The sequence below is a fragment of the Lacerta agilis genome, chromosome 14 (assembly GCF_009819535.1).
Source record: "Lacerta agilis isolate rLacAgi1 chromosome 14, rLacAgi1.pri, whole genome shotgun sequence".
Lineage (NCBI taxonomy): Eukaryota > Metazoa > Chordata > Lepidosauria > Squamata > Lacertidae > Lacerta > Lacerta agilis.
The window spans coordinates 35,638,467-35,654,466 of NC_046325.1; the positions used below are offsets into that span (position 1 = coordinate 35,638,467).

Here is a 16,000-nt window from a genome sequence, read left to right on the forward strand (position 1 = left end):
CAAGGCAAAGAAGGCTAAAAAGTTTGCTGAAACACCAGGCCGCCCCTCAATCAGCTGCTTCTAGCCCTACCACTGTAATCACGGCAGGAATTCTCCAAAAGGTTTATTTTACAAAATAATAATAATACAAGAACATCCATTCACACACACAACCTGAGGCAGGCATTACGAGGACGCCCATCAAGACGTGTCCATGGTCTCTCCCTCTGGAAAACAAAAAGCAGGTGCAAGAGTTCGAGATGGAAGAACACACTCCCCGCTTCCCCGAAAAAGAGGATCGCAGAGGTCTTCCTCAGTAAAACAAAGAACATCATCCCTGCCACTCGTGAATTTTAAGAGTCCCCAGTTGTAACCTTTCAAGCTGACATAGACCCCGCACAGAAGTACCAGAGGACGTGAAACAATCTCTCTGCAAGCCCGTGCTGCAGGCTGAACTGCCTTCCTGGCAAAGGCAGCTAACAGCATTGATCACAAGGTGGTCAACATGTGAGTGGGATGGTTAGCTGACTGAATGCTGCTAGCTTGGTACTCCACTCTGGCTTAGAAAGCTGTAGGGCACAAATGGGGGACCTCTGGGCGAGGAGAGGGAGCAGAGAGCCCTCAAGGGCAAAGTACAACTGCAAAGCTGTCAGAGCAGGTGGGAAGTGTATTGAAATGCCGGGGACGACAACGCACCACCACAATTTTTGGAAGTTCTTGCTACCTCTCTGCCACCCCCAGCCCAAATTGGGTCACTCGCTAGGCTACCGGGGGAGCAACTGTTGCGCCGTGACCTCCGTGCTTTCAAACTAAAAGCAAACGCTGCTTTACTCACACTTTCATTATTTTCCTACTTGCATGCGTCTCTTGCAGGTACTGAGAACAGAGGATTGGGAGGAATAGGAGGGGGTTAAGAGCAGGAAGGCCTACCCTCTGTAGTGCACAACAATCGAACAGTTGAGGATTATCCTCTACCCGCCCCACAGGTTCTTCGTAATTCCGATCCTATGAAAGTCGCCCGGTGTCATCGCCACCCATCCCCAGAAGAACCAACTTTCTGGCTCCCAAGCCATTAGCATATGTTGTCGGTGAACGCTGCACCAATAACCACGGAACAAAAAGCAAAAACCAGGCCTAGTCTTCTTGCCCCCTTTCAATTATGAGAACCATCATGATCCTTGCTGTTGTGCAACTGACTTCTCAGTGGATTTGCAGCTACAGTACTGAATCCGTCCTGTGAATGACTTTGTACGCTGCGACGGGGGCTCGACATCCTTTGAAGATTACTCAGCATGGATTGAAGGCAGAATCATATGCTCAGTGCTACCCACTGCCAAGAACAGCATTCCCACGTCAAGTATCCTTCCTCGCCTGTTCTTTCAAGTCAGCCTTGCCTGGGAAGTTTTCTCAACCCTGCACTGCGTTATTGGCAGACCGAGAGGCAGCAACACTAAGAAGTCTGCCCAACCATTCTGGGAAGGAGGTGGAAGAGGAAGAAGAGAACTCAGCCCACGCCTGCCATTTTTGACAGAAGCGCTGCACCAGGTGTTTCGAAGTTGCGTCTTAACAAACCTGAATGCGCATTTGATGATCATCTCAAAACAAGGATCTAAAGCAGGGGATGGGAACGCTTTTGTGCCTGAGAAGCACAACCTTATGGGGGCCACATGCCACTTGGTGGTCAAAGCCAGAGGGGAAATTGGTCAGGCAAGAGGCAATATCACAGTTGCATAATGTATTCAAGGGAAGCAAAGATCACTGGATGAAGGGCTTGTGAAGGGACTGGCCCTGGGAGACTCCTGAGGGTCAGTGTCATAGACTGGCTGGGTGCAGAGGAGTGGTGGAAGGCACCAGCTGGGGAACCCCTAAGAGAAGAAGGCTCAGAGCCCAGGGACTGGTGGCGAGACAACGATGAGTGGTTGAAGAAGACTGGGAAGAGGAGCCGTTGGAAGCTGAAGCGGTAACACAGCTTAGTGAGTAGAGAGAGTCTGTGGCAGAGAGAAGTCCAGAAGCAGAAGTGGAGGCAGGAGAGGAGGGGTGGGCCAAGAAGCTGATACACTGGTACCTCGGGTTACATACGCTTCAGGTTACATACTCCGCTAACCCAGAAATAACGCTTCAGGTTAAGAACTTTGCTTCAGGATAAGAACAGAAATCGTGCTCTGGCGGCGCAGCGGCAGCGGGAGGTCCCATTAGCTAAAGTGGTGCTTCAGGTTAAGAACAGTTTCAGGTTAAGAACGGACCTCCTGAACGAATTAAGTACGTAACCAGAGCCATGGTGTCTCTCCCTCCTGCTGCGACAAGCTCCCCTCCACCTGGTCTCCTAGAACCCGAAGAGGGATGAAGAGGACAGAGCAGAGACAGAGAAGGCGGAGAAGTCTCAGGTTGCTTGGGAAGGACCCGGGGGGAGGAAGAGACTTAGGGAGCTGTGGGAAAGCAGGGACCTTCGAGTCTCTACAGATGCCTCGTTGCGGAAAGGCCTACTGGGAAGGGTTGCTGTTAACTTCACTGACACCTTGTGAGTTATTGCTGACCTGCTCCCGACTCCCATCAGAGATAGAGAGGGCTTCTTTATTTGGCCCTGGGCTTGAAGTTCCCCAAGCTGATCTAAAGGAATTCAACTGCTCTGTTCTTGTCCTTTACTGGCCTTGACCAAAGCAGAGCTCTCAATTTTTTCCAAGTGCCTCCTGCGTTTCTCTGCTGCAAAAGTCCTACATACACTTCAAAAGCTCTAGCGAGGGTGGCCAGGCCTAGCCCCCCGGCTGGCGGAGGTTTTCAACCCTCATACATCCCTTCACCTCAAATTGTTACTCACTGAGTTCATTGAACATGAAGGCATCCTGGTACTCTTTCATGTACTGAGTGGAGCGTGACTCGTCCAGGAACAGCGAGTACACGCGCTTGATGTCGTCCACCTGAACCTCTGTGCCCTGTGAATGGGGAGGGAGAGAGATCAGGGCTCCCAGCAGGAGAAGAGCACAGCACAAACTCCAGCAAAGTTTCACCACTCCAGACAACTCCTTCCAAGTAGTCCTGGAAATGAGAGCTGAGGACTTCTCTGGGCTTCCAAACACTTCTAGTTTTATGCCTCCCCCTCAACTCCTCTCCAAGAGCTTAGGGGTCTTGATAAAGAGATCCCACTGCCTCTCTAAGCTCCCACCACACACCCCATCATGGGAGTTGGCAGTCCAAGACATCTGGAGGGAGCCACGTTGGCAAATGCTGCCCTAATGGCACTGAAACTTTCTTGCTCCCAACTCCAATCCAGGAGCAGATGCAGTTGGTAATCTGTGACCCTCCGCTTCTGATTGCTTTTTACGACAGCGGGGATTTTAAAAGGTTGTAAGCACAGCACACAGGCACTAGGATGGGATAGACCTTTTTAGAACAAATAAAGACATTCATTGGGCCTGCCTGAAGGAGCATCTCCACCCCCATCATTCAGCCCGGACACCGAGGTCCAGCTCCGAGGGCCTTCTGGCGGTTCCCTCCTTGCAAGAAGTGAGGCTACAGGGAACCAGGCAGAGGGCCTTCTCAGTGGTGGCCCCCGCCCTGTGGAACACCCTCCCTTCAGAAGTCAATGAAATAAACATCCACCTGACCTTTAGAAGACACCTGAAGGCAGCCCTGTTTAGGGAAGTTTTTAATGTATGATGTTTTAACGTGTTTTTAATATTCTGTTGGGAGCCGCCCAGAGTGGCTGGGGAGGCCCGGCTAGATGGGTGGAGTATAAGTAATAAATTTATTATTATTATTATTATTATTATTATTATTATTATTATTAATGGAAAATGAAGCTCCTGATATGCACACACACACTAGGGCACAAGTAGGGTGTTCTTGCAAGCTGCGGGTCAGACTGAGAGGAGAGGGAGAAAAAGTAAGGATTTATTGGCCTTTTGAAGAATGGCAGCACTGGAATGGTGCTACCCCGTTGGAAGTCACCGGACTCTACAGAGTGCCAGAGCTCACCTTCCTCTTGCGACACACCAAGCTGGCGGCTGTGATGAGCTGGATGGCATAGCGCAGGGAGGTCTCCAAGCCGATGCGCGTCAGCACGGTGTAGGCGTCTTCATTCATCTCGACATCCTCCTCCTCACACCTGCAAGAGATATTCCAGCTCAGAATAAAGGAAAGCTTCCACAGCGCAGGGCGAGACACCGGAACAGCAACAGCAAAACTGTGATGCGGTAAGACAGGCAGGGCGGAAGCAGCCCTCCGAGGCAGGAACTGCTGCGCCCTCAAGCTCCCTCCCGCTCACCGGATTTTAAGGATCTGCTTGGTCTCCTTGTCGCTGTAGGGGGAGGTCGAGATGATGAGCATACGATCCAGGAGGTCAATGGGGATGCCGTGGGGGCTCTGGTAGTTGGTGCCACGAATCCTGCATCGGAGAGGACAAACCCAGAATGAGAGGCGGCTTCAGGACCTCCGTTCCTGCCAGCCTGGTGTCGGGCGTGGAGAGTCCTCCCCTCCCTTTGGTAACTTCACAGACAAGCATTAACGAGCAGTTTATATTTTACAGTCCTTTTTGGTTGCAAGCAAAAATCTACATCTCTCCACAAGGAGAGCAGTTGGCTACTCTAAATCCTTCCCCTTCCGTCTCCTGCAACATCCTGGGCGCCAATGGGAAGTTCCTCCTCCTCTGCAATCTTTGTTCTCTAATACGGGCAAACCTCCTCGTTCTTGGGGAGGGAGGGTCTCCCACACTCTCTAATAAAGTCTCTTATGGCTGCTCCCTCCCTTGTTTCTCTTTCCATTATCTCATAACTAGGCAACTCCTGCTGAAGCTGCTGTGTGTGTGTGTGTGTGTGTCTGCTCTGGAAACCGCTGGAAACAAGGGGAGCAAATCTTCCCCCTCCTCTTCAAAGAGGAGCTTATCTGCCGGAGAATGCATTCCCCAGTCCTCTGATTCAGACCACTCCCTGACACCTGGTGGCAAGGAATCTCCTCTAGGCAGCAGGCATATTCCTCAGAGCCTCTCCCGGTATGCAGGGGCAGGTCCTCCATATCGCTGCTGCATTCAGTCCAGCGACGTAGAGCCATGCCTTCAAAAGCCACTTACTTAACACCAACAGCTTTCTGGCAATCTAGCTGTGACTTCATCAGCAGTGGCTGGCATCTACATCACCTCCCCTCTGGAAGTGGGGTGCCGGTGCCTCTGCAGATGTCGCTCACAGTCTCCCCATCCCAACCACAAGGCATCCTCCCACTGTGCCCTTGTCTACCACCACCCTGCCTGCCTTCTTGACTGCAGAGAAAAAGCCCAGTGAATAAGGAGCTGGCCAGGACTTTCAGAAGCAAAGGAAGAGGTTTTGGTGTTCTGCCCAGGTGCAAAGTTAGTTACAGGAGGCATGGAATCATTACGTCATTGGACTTCCGGCGGCGACGCCATTGCGGAGCGGTCGTGGGTTGCCTCGGCTGCGAGGCGACCCAGTCCGTCCCGGGGGTTGGAGCCCCGCTACCGCAAAGCGGGGCTCCGGTGGGGTGCGGGAAGAGCGTCCCGCACCCTGGGCTCCCCGGCTGTGCCCATTAGTGCTCTGAACCCTTCCCTCGCTCCCCCTGTAAAGGGGGAGTGGGGGTGAAGGGACAACGGAGCCGGGCTATAGGGGACATGCCCCAACCGGGACGCAAATGCGGCGGTCACCCCCGCGACGAGCGTCAAAGTTCTACCTGTGCTTAATGGAATTAAAGAACCCGGTGGTCGTGAGTATTCGAATGGCTTGACTTTATGTTTTTCGGACGATCCGGGGGGAAGAGGAAAGGAAGCCTGCCTCCCTCCCTTCGGGCGAAAGAAAATAACCAGTTTAACTGACTGCTGCTACAGTAATGGATACAAAGTATTCGAACTTTGAAAAGTGAGACTGTTGAGATCTCCCTTTGGGGAGTAAGTCTGTAGAAAATATCTCCGTTTAAAGTTTTGGTCTTTGCGCTCTGGCTTCAGGAAAAATGGCGATGGAAAATTTGGATTGACGTGGGAAACAATTGTAACAAAGGGAGGAACATAGAGACAGGAACTGAAATTTGACACTCACCCCCTCCCCCAATATGTTGGACTTTGTGTTTGAACTTATTTTGAACTCTGAACTAACGGATGAAGAAAGGCTTACTGTCTTGGAGCTGGAACTGCTTAATCGGAAACTGAAAGTCTTGAGTGGGGTAATAAATAAAAAAAATCCATTTCCCACAGAGGAGGCTTTCCAAATGTTTTATTCAATGGAAGGAAACCTTGTCAAAGAGTTGAAAGGGATGCTTGAAGGATGGAGAGAGATGACAGGGCGACTCCGAGTAAATGATTCGTTCTTTGGGGGTGGCAGCCCCGGGACGGTAAGATTTGCTATATCCAGACCCCGAGGTGTGAGCTCGGGGGCAAGGGACAAGGAATTAAGATATCTACAAAAAGAAGAAGAATGTTACAAAGAAGCGGAGGAGCCGAAAGAGGAGGAGATGGGTACTCTGATGCTCGATGCAAGGATTGATATGAACTGTGCCTGGATCTGTGGACATATGGGAAAAGAGGACAATTGGAAGATTGGTTCCGGCGATAGACAGAGAAGGACAATGGACAGAGGGGGAGTGGGATAAAGTACTAAATGTAAAATTTAAATGGTTTGTCATGGTATTCTGAAATCGGAGGGCGAAGGTGGTTAGTTTTAAGTTTATTTTGAATAAGTAAGGAGATATTCGAGGTTTTATGTTATTAGCAGCAAGATAAAGGACAGAAGAAGTTAGTATAGATTTTTTGAGAATATTTTGTTAAGATTTATGATAAAGTAAGAGGATTAAGATGATTGTTTTATTTCTAACTGAAGTTAATTTTTAGAGAAAAGTTGTTAAAAAAAAGAAGATTATGGATTTAAAACCGAAGGTGAAAAGGCAGGGGAAGTCAACTGTCAAGATTCGGAAATAGAAATTTTTTCTTTACGTATGCAAACAAGAAGAAGAATCCTGGCAATATTTGTATTTGTTTTGTATTTGTGGGTGTGGGTTTGGGTGTATGTTTTGTTACGAAAAATGCCAATAAATTCTTCATAAAAAAAAAGGAATCATTACGTCATTGCCTTGGTCACTGAGAAACGGGATTCTGATCAGCGACTAGTCAGCCGCCAAAACACCACCACGCCCGGTGCCCGACGATATGGTGCCATTCCCCCTCCCTACGGTGAACCCTGCCAACCTGGTGATGCCTCGATTGGTAGCCATGATGAGGACAGGTGCCATGTCACTCTCCAGGGCCCGGTTCAGGAAGGAGAAGCATTCAATGTCCAGCATGTGGACCTCGTCAATGAACAATACCTAGAAGGGAAATGGGGGGGGGGGGTTAAGGAGGAGAACAGCATTGCCCACCCGCAAAACACTCAAACCAGAGGGAAGCATGGAAGAGAGCAGTGGAGGGTGCAGCATGCTCTCTAAAACAGGACTCACCCCTGGGATCACCTCGGCCTTGCCCTCCTCTCGCCACTCGGCGACCTTGGCGTTGATCTGTTCTCGCACCTCGGATTTTATCTCCCCTGTGTCACCTAGGAGCATACACAAGATGAGGGAGGGGAAGGTAGAGGCATGAAGAGCTGCTTCTTCAAAAACAGGGCTGCCATCAGATGTCTTCGAAAAGTCAGAGAGTTGTTTATTTCTTTGACATCTGATGGGGGGGGCGTTCCACAGGGCTGGCGCCACTACCAAGAAGGCCCTCTACCTGGTTCCCTGTAACCTCACTTCTCGCAGAGAGGGAACCGCCAGAAGGCCCTCGGCACTGGACCTCAGTGTCCGGGCTGAACGACGGGGGTGGAGACGCTCCTTCAGGAATACTGGGCCAAGGCCGTTTAGGCCTTTAAAGATCAGCACCAACACTTTGAATTGTGCCCAGAAACATACTGGAAGCCAATGTAGTTCTTTCAGAACTGGTGTTATGTGGTCTCGGCGGCCACTCCCAGTCCAGATACAATGATGCAGCAGCCTAAATTTCTGCAAAACTCTCCAAGTAAGGGGTCAGCAAACGTTTTCAGCAGGGGGCCAGTCCACTGTCCCTCAGACCTTGTGGGGGGCCAGACTATTTTTTTTGGGGGGGGGAAATGAACGAATTCCTATGCCCCACAAATAACCCAGAGGTGCATTTTAAATAAAAGGGCACATACTACTCATGTAGAAACACGCTGATCCTCAAACCGTCCCTGTGCCGGATTTAGAAGGCGATTGGACCGGATCCAGCCCCCGGGCCTTAGTTTGCCTACCCATGCTCCAACTCCAGGTTTCCAATGAACTACTTCCACCCCACTCCCTCCAGTTCATCCATATTGTCATACCAGAGAAGAGTGCGAGGAAGCCCTGCGTGCGGCTGTTGATGACATCAATTTCGTGCAGCGAGACTGTGTGTACCACTTCCTTCCGCTTCTGCAGCTCCCCGTCAGGGCACTGGACAAACTTGGTCTGGGACAGGGAGTAATATAGGCAGTTGGAAGACCTGAATGCTTCTCGTGCCTAGCACCTGAGCCCATTCACGCTCGAGCCCAGGGGCGTAAAACTCTTGCAAGACGGGCACATATGAAGCTAACTTATGTGAAATTAAACTGAAATGGAAACTTCAAGATGTACCAACACTAGAGGACTGGCAGCTAAAAATGATGGAGTACGCCGAATTGGCGAAGATGATGGGCAAGATTAGGAACCAAGACGATCAGAAGTTCCAGAATGATTGGAGTAAATTTATGGAATATTTAAAAGAAAACTGTACAAATTTAAAGACACTAACAGGATTGATACAATTCCTATAACGTGAGACTTTAGCAATCTTTGACCAGAACCTGAAGAAGATGGAAATATGAAAAGGGTCAGAAATGAACAGTAAAAGGCGTTAAGCTTAATTGAAATTAAAAAAACCACTTGAAGGGAGGGAGGGAAGTCTTAACTCGGTGGAGTACTAATATCACTGTATGTAATATGGTAAGATGGATATTCCAGTTTTGATTTAACAGAAAAAAACAATAAAAATTAATTATAAAAAGGTGAAATTAAACTGTAGGTCCATCTATTTGCTCTAACATCCAGCAACTATCTTAAGGCAGGGATGGGGAACCTGCAGCCCTCGGGATGTCGCTGGACTACAACTTGCATTGGCCCTGGCCAGCATGGCTGATGGTAAAGGATGGTGGGAGTTGTAGTCTAAGAACATCTGGAGGACCACAGGTTCCTCATCCCTGCCATAGGGTCTCAGGCCCATCTTCCCAAGATCCTTTGACCTGGAGGTGTCAAGGAATGAGCTGGGCACTTTCTGTGTGCGAAGCAGGTGTTCCACAGAGCTATGGCGTCTAACTATGGCATGCAAAGGTCACCCCTCACAGGCAGCCACCATCAACGGACCCTTGGGATCTCCATCACCTCACATCAATTTGCACTTCTCACCCCCCAACTGCAAATACCTGTGAACCCATAGCATCATAGTCCCTTGCCCGGGTAAAGGAGCGTCCGAGTTTGGTGATCTTCCCCGTGGCTTTGTCAATGGTTATGACATCCCTGCAGACACAAAAAGGAGGAGGAAATATGAGGACTGGGCCCTGCCTTTTGGCTCTGGGTAGAAGACACCTCGCAAAGGACCCATCCGCCATTGCTTCAGGAGGGCCTGAAAGCGAGATGAGCGCCGCAACCCCATAGTTGCCTTTGCCTGGACTTATCCAGGGGTCCTTTACTTTCCCCCCTCACTATTACTGTTATTATTATTAATTTATGTGGGCCTTTAGGGGCAAAGTATAAAGACTGCTGAACTTCAGGCCTTCACAGGTAATGTCCTCTCATTTCCAGGTAACGTATTCAATACTTCCGTGTGGTATTTACAAATTGTGTTCACCTTCATTGCTCCTTCAGTGTTAGACATTCCCCACCCCATCCTTTCCTGTTTCGATCTGTCACTCAAGTGTGCTTCCCAGTTGTCCACAGAAACCAGAAATCCTGACGTTCTTCATGGATACCAGACAGTTCAGGAACCCTCCCCCAATGGCTCTTCACACCTGTGCCCACCTGTGCCCCACCTCCACGCTCAGCCCTGGCTCACCCAGCCTGCACTTTCTCCTTGGTCAGGGACTCAATCATCTTGGTGCCCAAGTCATAGATGGTCTCCATCTCGGTTGTCTTCAGTGTCAGCTTCCCCACCTTAGCACCCTGCAATGAGAAGGAAACAGTCAACATCCCTCCAGCGCTTGTTACCTTCATAAATGGGTTGCTGTGTGCAGTGCTGCCATTACTGGGTAATAGCTAGCCTGCCACCTCCCCTGCATTATACTCCGACCTCAACTCACAGTGCCAGTCGCCGGGCGATCTATTTGGATCTCAACCACTTCGCCTTCAATGATTTCTGTTTCCTCCCTGCAAGAATAAGGGGATAAAACTGATCTCAGCAGGCAAAGAGGGTAGACTGCAGAGTACCTCACTTTCATCAAATGCCCGTCTCAGAAGAGCTGTAAATATAATTTCAGAGGCAGTTGAGGAATCCAACAGGCCTTGCTTCACTGTGTGTCCCACTCTCCAGCCAGAGAATTTAAGACTCTGGATCCTAGTTTATTTTTTTTTATCCCATTAGCAACTAAGATGGCATGAAACGCACCAAGCAAAATGCTACAAAAGCCAAAATCAACCACCAAACATGTTGCTGCCCAGCTCTCATGCTCAACAAGTTTTTTCAAAGTTTCCTAGAATCCTCCTTGTTGACTCCCCTCACGTCCTGTTTTAAACTCCCAAGCTACCCCCAGAGGGGGGGAAAAAGACCTCGCGGCTGTTCCTCACTTGATACGGACGCCAATGGAGCGCCGGAAGGCTTGAGTCAGCGCCTCGGTCTTGCTCATCTCCAAGGAGAAGATCTCGCTGCCAGCAATGGCTGTGAAAGGGGTGTCGAGGCCCAGGGCCTGCGCCATTCCTGAGAGAAGAAATGGCAGGTTGGTTACAACACATGACTTAGCCCATTGACACAGGAGCACTTACATTCAAAGAGAAGGAGCCTCAAAGGGCAGGGGGGAGTGTGTCCCATTTTGTAGAATCATCCCTACTTCTTTCTTTCTTTTCATTTTCATTTATATTTTATACGTTTGTTTACATTTTATACGTTCTTTTATACGTTCAAAAAATATTTTCACAAAGTAAGATTCATAAATAAATAAGAATTAAAATAAAATAAAAATATTCCTTCCAGTAGCACCTTAGAGACCAACTAAGTTTGTTCTTGGTATGAGCTTCTGCAAACTTAGTTGGCCTCTAAGGTGCTACTGGAAGGAATTTTTTTTATTTTTATTTTTTATTTTGTTTTGACTATGGCAGACCAACACAGTAATAATAATAAGAAGAAGAATTAAAATGTGCACCCTGCTATCGAGACCATTCCATTGTAACTATCCAACCTCCCAAAATTTCAACACCTCTTGCGATGGTTTGACCCCTTTCCGTTTTAACAGTAAAAATTCCACAAACATCCTCCATATCTCCACAAAATCATTTGTCCTGCATATTCCCTGTCTTACCTTAATGCCACATGTTCATTTATCATTAACAGCTATATCCCACACCTCTTTCTACCATTCTTCCATTTTATATTCTGCTTGCCCCTTCTACTTCCTGGCTACAGCCGTACCTCGTTACGTCAGTCTCCGGTTGCGTTTTTTCAGGATACAAATGCAGCAAACCCGGAAGTGTATACTTCCGGGTTTTGCCATGCGCACATGCGCAGAAGCATTCTGTGCGTGACGCACATGCGCAGAAGCGCTCTATTGCAGAAGCGGCGCTCTACTTGCGAACTTTTCGGGGTGCGAACGGCACCCCAGAACGGATCAAGTCCGTAACTAGAGGTACCACCGTATAAAAATTTGTGCAGCTGTCAATAAATTTGTGAGCAAGTCTTTCATAGCCTGTGAACCTTCCACTCTGTTGTAAATTGATAATAATGCTACCTCTGGCACTATCCCTACTTCAAGTGTCAGCAGAAGTAGTTTTTGTGTCTGGACCTTACCCATAGCAATGGCGGTCTTTCCCGTGCCTGGTTGGCCAGCGATCAGGACGGCCCGACCAGCAATCTTCCCCTCCTTGATCATCTCCAAGATCACACCAGCAGCTCGACGGGCAGCTAGTTGGCCTACCATGCCCTGGGACACCTAGCCAGGCGGTGGGGAGAGGGAGAGAAAACAGTGAAGGAGCAGGAAAACCAAAAGGCGCCACACTTCATTTATTCCCTCGTTTCCACAATCACAGATCTGTATTCCTCTCAAAACACATACACAGCACCCTACCTTCCTCACTTCCTCCTCATTCCCACTCTGTACTATCCCTTATGTATTCCTTTTTATTTCACCCTGCCCCCTGTAAGTCCATTAATACACCCACAAACATCAAAAAGCTACATAAAGGTTTATGATCCCAATGGCAACACGTATAACTTTCATTCGAGCCACTTGCATTCACCCATTTCATTACTCTCCAGCAACCCACTCGCATCCCCCTCTTGCATAGAAAATGGTAGGAAAGGGGCTAATCTATATTTTTATGATGTTGGCAAATCTCTTACTTTCCACTGCAATTGGCTGGACAAAGATAACCAGAGGCGGAGCAGGGTGAGAGCGTCAGCATTAAAACCCAGGAAGCTTTAGCACTTTCAAAGTTATGTGCATAGAAAAAAACATGATCATACCACATACGTGGCCCCAGATACAAGTGCCTCTACATCCACAATGCATAGCAACAACCTCTGTACCACTCATCTGTCATTATATATTCTGAAAGCTCCTAGTATTCCACTTTCTCTCATTTGATTAGATTTTACCAATTACACACACACACACACACACACACACACCCCAATCTAGCAACTCTCTGAGAGCTCTTTTTCCAGGTACCTGTCTGGGTTCCAACGTATCATCTAAGCCAAGTCCTCTAATGTGGGAGTGGGCACCTGTGTGAGAGACATGCAGACTATTATTAGATGGTCAGTGACCCACAAACCCATCTGTCCTTGTGCTGCCCCTTGATCAAATATGCTTTTTTAAAAGCATTTACTTCCATGGAGAAAGCAGCAGAATCTTCACTGAGGAACTTGACATGTCCTATTCAGGCATTTGCTTGAACTCTTTCTGTTGTCATCTGTCTATCTCAAGAGACAATGGAGTGTGCCTCCAGGGGTGAAGTCAAAACACTGGATAATCACAGCGCCTGCTGTGGCTGCAGAGACTGGTAACTTATATTGCTGCCTTCCACACTGTTTTTGCTGCATTAACAGCACCAAAGTGACCCCTCCAGGGTGCACATAGTGTGCATGGAGGTCCTGGGCCGCCCAGATGACACGACCCCTTTCTTGGCCTCACTGATGTGGTCCAAAAGCAAGCAGAGCAATCTATTTGGCACCAGCTTGGCTGCCAGAGTTGCCAAAAGAAGGTGTACAAGATGCCATCCAAGGGTTAAAAGTGCACAGTGATGGAAGACCTGCCCCAATGTCCCTTGGCATGGCAGTGCCTGTCCGCTGAGCCCAGGAGCACCTATGCACATTCAACTGAACATGCATAGAAGATTCTTGTGCAATTTAGAATCCAAATAACGCAGAGTTCCCAATTGCACAAAGGCTCCTCAGCATGTTTGGTCAGGCATGCGAAGTCCCCTTTCATGTGCATGCCCCCGGTTCTTTATACACTTTTAACCCCCATGTGTTTAGACAAATACCTGAAGAGAGTTATAATAAATTGGAACGCCAGGCTAAAATGGGAGACAATCCCAAGTCAAGGAGCAATGGAAACTCACCAATCCGTTCAATCCGGGTGACATCCCGAACTTCAGGGACCTTGGTAGCCTGAAAGAGAAAATGATTTAATGAGGCCTGCCAAAATCCAGATATCAGTGGACACGTTTCAGAGGAAGAGTTACACTGCATTTCATACCTCATCACCACAAAGCATTCTAAACACAAGACATTTCCCCACAAAATCCTTTCACGTATTTGGATGTGACTTTCCGCAACTACTGAATACCCAGTTTCTGAAACAATCGAGTGATGGATATTATTATTATTATTATTATTATTATTATTATTATTATTATTACCTCGCCCATCTGGCTGGGTTTCCCCGGCCACTCTGGGCGGCTTCCAACAAAAAAATAAAAATACATTAAAACATCAGTCATGGATATAGAAAGGGCAAAGAAGAAGGACGACGGGGCATGACGGAGGAGAGAAAACCTTGCCTTTTTCCTTGACAGGGCCTCAAGGTTTACAAGGTATAACCACTAAACATTAACGTTTGCAGGCTATATCTGCAAAGCTTATGAGAGCCCGTGTGGAGGGGTGCAGTGGTTGGGCGTGACAGAAAACCCCTTACTCAGCCATTCAACGACCATCACCATCCAGCTCAGCCTTGAAATTCACTAATTAAATCAGCCTCAAATTAACTGATGCAGGGGGACTAAAGTTAACCATGGATAAGAGGAGACTGAGGGGATATCTTCCAATATCTAAAGGGCTGTCACATAGAAGATGGAGCAAGCTTGTTTCCTCCTGCTCCATCATAGAATTGTAGATTTGGAAGGGACCCCCATAGGTCATCTAGTCCAGGCTTCCTCAAACAGATGTTTTTGGCCTATAACTCCCATGATCCCTAGCTAGCAGGACCAGTGGTCAGGGATGATTGGAATTATTGTCTCAAAACATCTGGAGGGCCGAGTTTGAGGAAGCCTGATCTAGTCCAACCCCCCCCCCCCACCGCAATGCAGGAATCTCAGCTAAAGGATTCATGACAGGCGGCCATCCAACCTCTGCTTAAAAACCTCCAAAGGAGCCCATGACCTCCCAAGGGAGACTCCATTCCACTGTCGGAAAGTTCTTCCTCATCTTTAGTCGGAATCTCCTTTCTTGCAACTTGAATCATCCCTGACTGCTGGCCATGGGTGGCCTGGGCTGATGGGAATCATCCACAGCATTGTAGGGGTTGGGAGGGACCACGAGGGTCATCTGGCCCGACCCCCTGCAAAACCAGGACCATTTTTGCCCCCCCACGTGGGACTCGAACTCACGACCCTGAAATTCAGAATCTCCTGTTCTGGCAAACTGAGCTGTCCCAGGTTGCGATCGGGAGTCCCACACGAGATTCCCCACCCCCACTCCCCTCAGATGTGGCCGGTGAGGCTCCGGGGGCAGCCCTAGGCAGACGCACGGAGGCAAGCGGAGGGCAGGTGGGCGCCCCGGGCCTCCCTTCCTCCCCACCCAAAAAAGTTCCGATTAATCCGGGTCTCTTTCCTGGAAGGGAAAGAGGCTTGTCGCTCACCGCGGCGGTTGCCATGCTGCTGCTGCTCCTGCTGCTGCTTCAGTCTCGCGCCGTCTCTAAGCACCAGCCCGCTCCGCCCGCCCCAACAGCTCCAGCAGCCCGGGAGCGGAAGCTGGAAACAGGAAACGGTCCTCACGGAGGGTGCCGCTCTAGCTGACATCGATGGTCGCCCCGGTCCTCCAGCTCATTCCTCCCTATAGAGGGGCCCTTAACTCCAGCCTTCCCGACGGATTACGAGGCCCCCGCAGCCGCGCTGGGGCTGATGGGAGTTGTAGTCCGAAACGGGGGAGATAGAGGGAAGGTTTTGAGGGATGAGTTTAAACGTTCTCGCCATCTCCTCACACTGGTCCAGAGATCAGTTTATTATTTTTTTGCTTGGCGTCCGCCTGTCTCTAGAGACTTATTATTATTATTAAAATGTGTTAGTCACTTCACTTTATCTTGCCCAATCAACCTGTCGTAGAAATAGGGTTGCCAGGTGTCCACTATTTGAGTGGACAGTCCACTTTTTCACATTATGTTCACTATTTCCCCCCCCCACACACACACAAAATAGTGGACTTTTTTTATTCAAAAGCTTTATGATGAAATGGTATTTTAATACGTGTTAAAATGTTTGTAAGAAAATATTTAATTTAATTTAACCCCCCCCCCCGCTTGTCCGCTATTTTTTGGAAGCAGACCTGGCAACCCTACGTAGAAAAATGGGGGGTTGGCTTTTTCTGCCCACCTCCCCAAGGGACTCAGTG

At 48.8% G+C, this 16,000-nt stretch overlaps 1 protein-coding gene across 1 annotated transcript; it reads right to left on the reverse strand.

The window, feature by feature from the left end:
• Positions 1 to 88: 88 nt before the first annotated feature.
• Positions 89 to 15,361, reverse strand: RUVBL2 (RuvB like AAA ATPase 2). The gene is made up of 15 exons (XM_033169883.1): positions 15,252 to 15,361; positions 13,735 to 13,783; positions 12,840 to 12,895; positions 11,960 to 12,101; positions 10,747 to 10,876; positions 10,263 to 10,329; positions 10,019 to 10,125; positions 9,390 to 9,483; positions 8,277 to 8,400; positions 7,402 to 7,496; positions 7,154 to 7,272; positions 4,241 to 4,360; positions 3,952 to 4,081; positions 2,795 to 2,909; positions 89 to 206 (listed from the first exon to the last, which is right to left on the reverse strand). The coding sequence occupies exons 1-15, from the start codon at positions 15,264 to 15,266 to the stop codon at positions 181 to 183; spliced, it is 1,389 nt and encodes a 462-aa protein (XP_033025774.1). The 5' UTR covers positions 15,267 to 15,361; the 3' UTR covers positions 89 to 180.
• Positions 15,362 to 16,000: the final 639 nt, after the last annotated feature.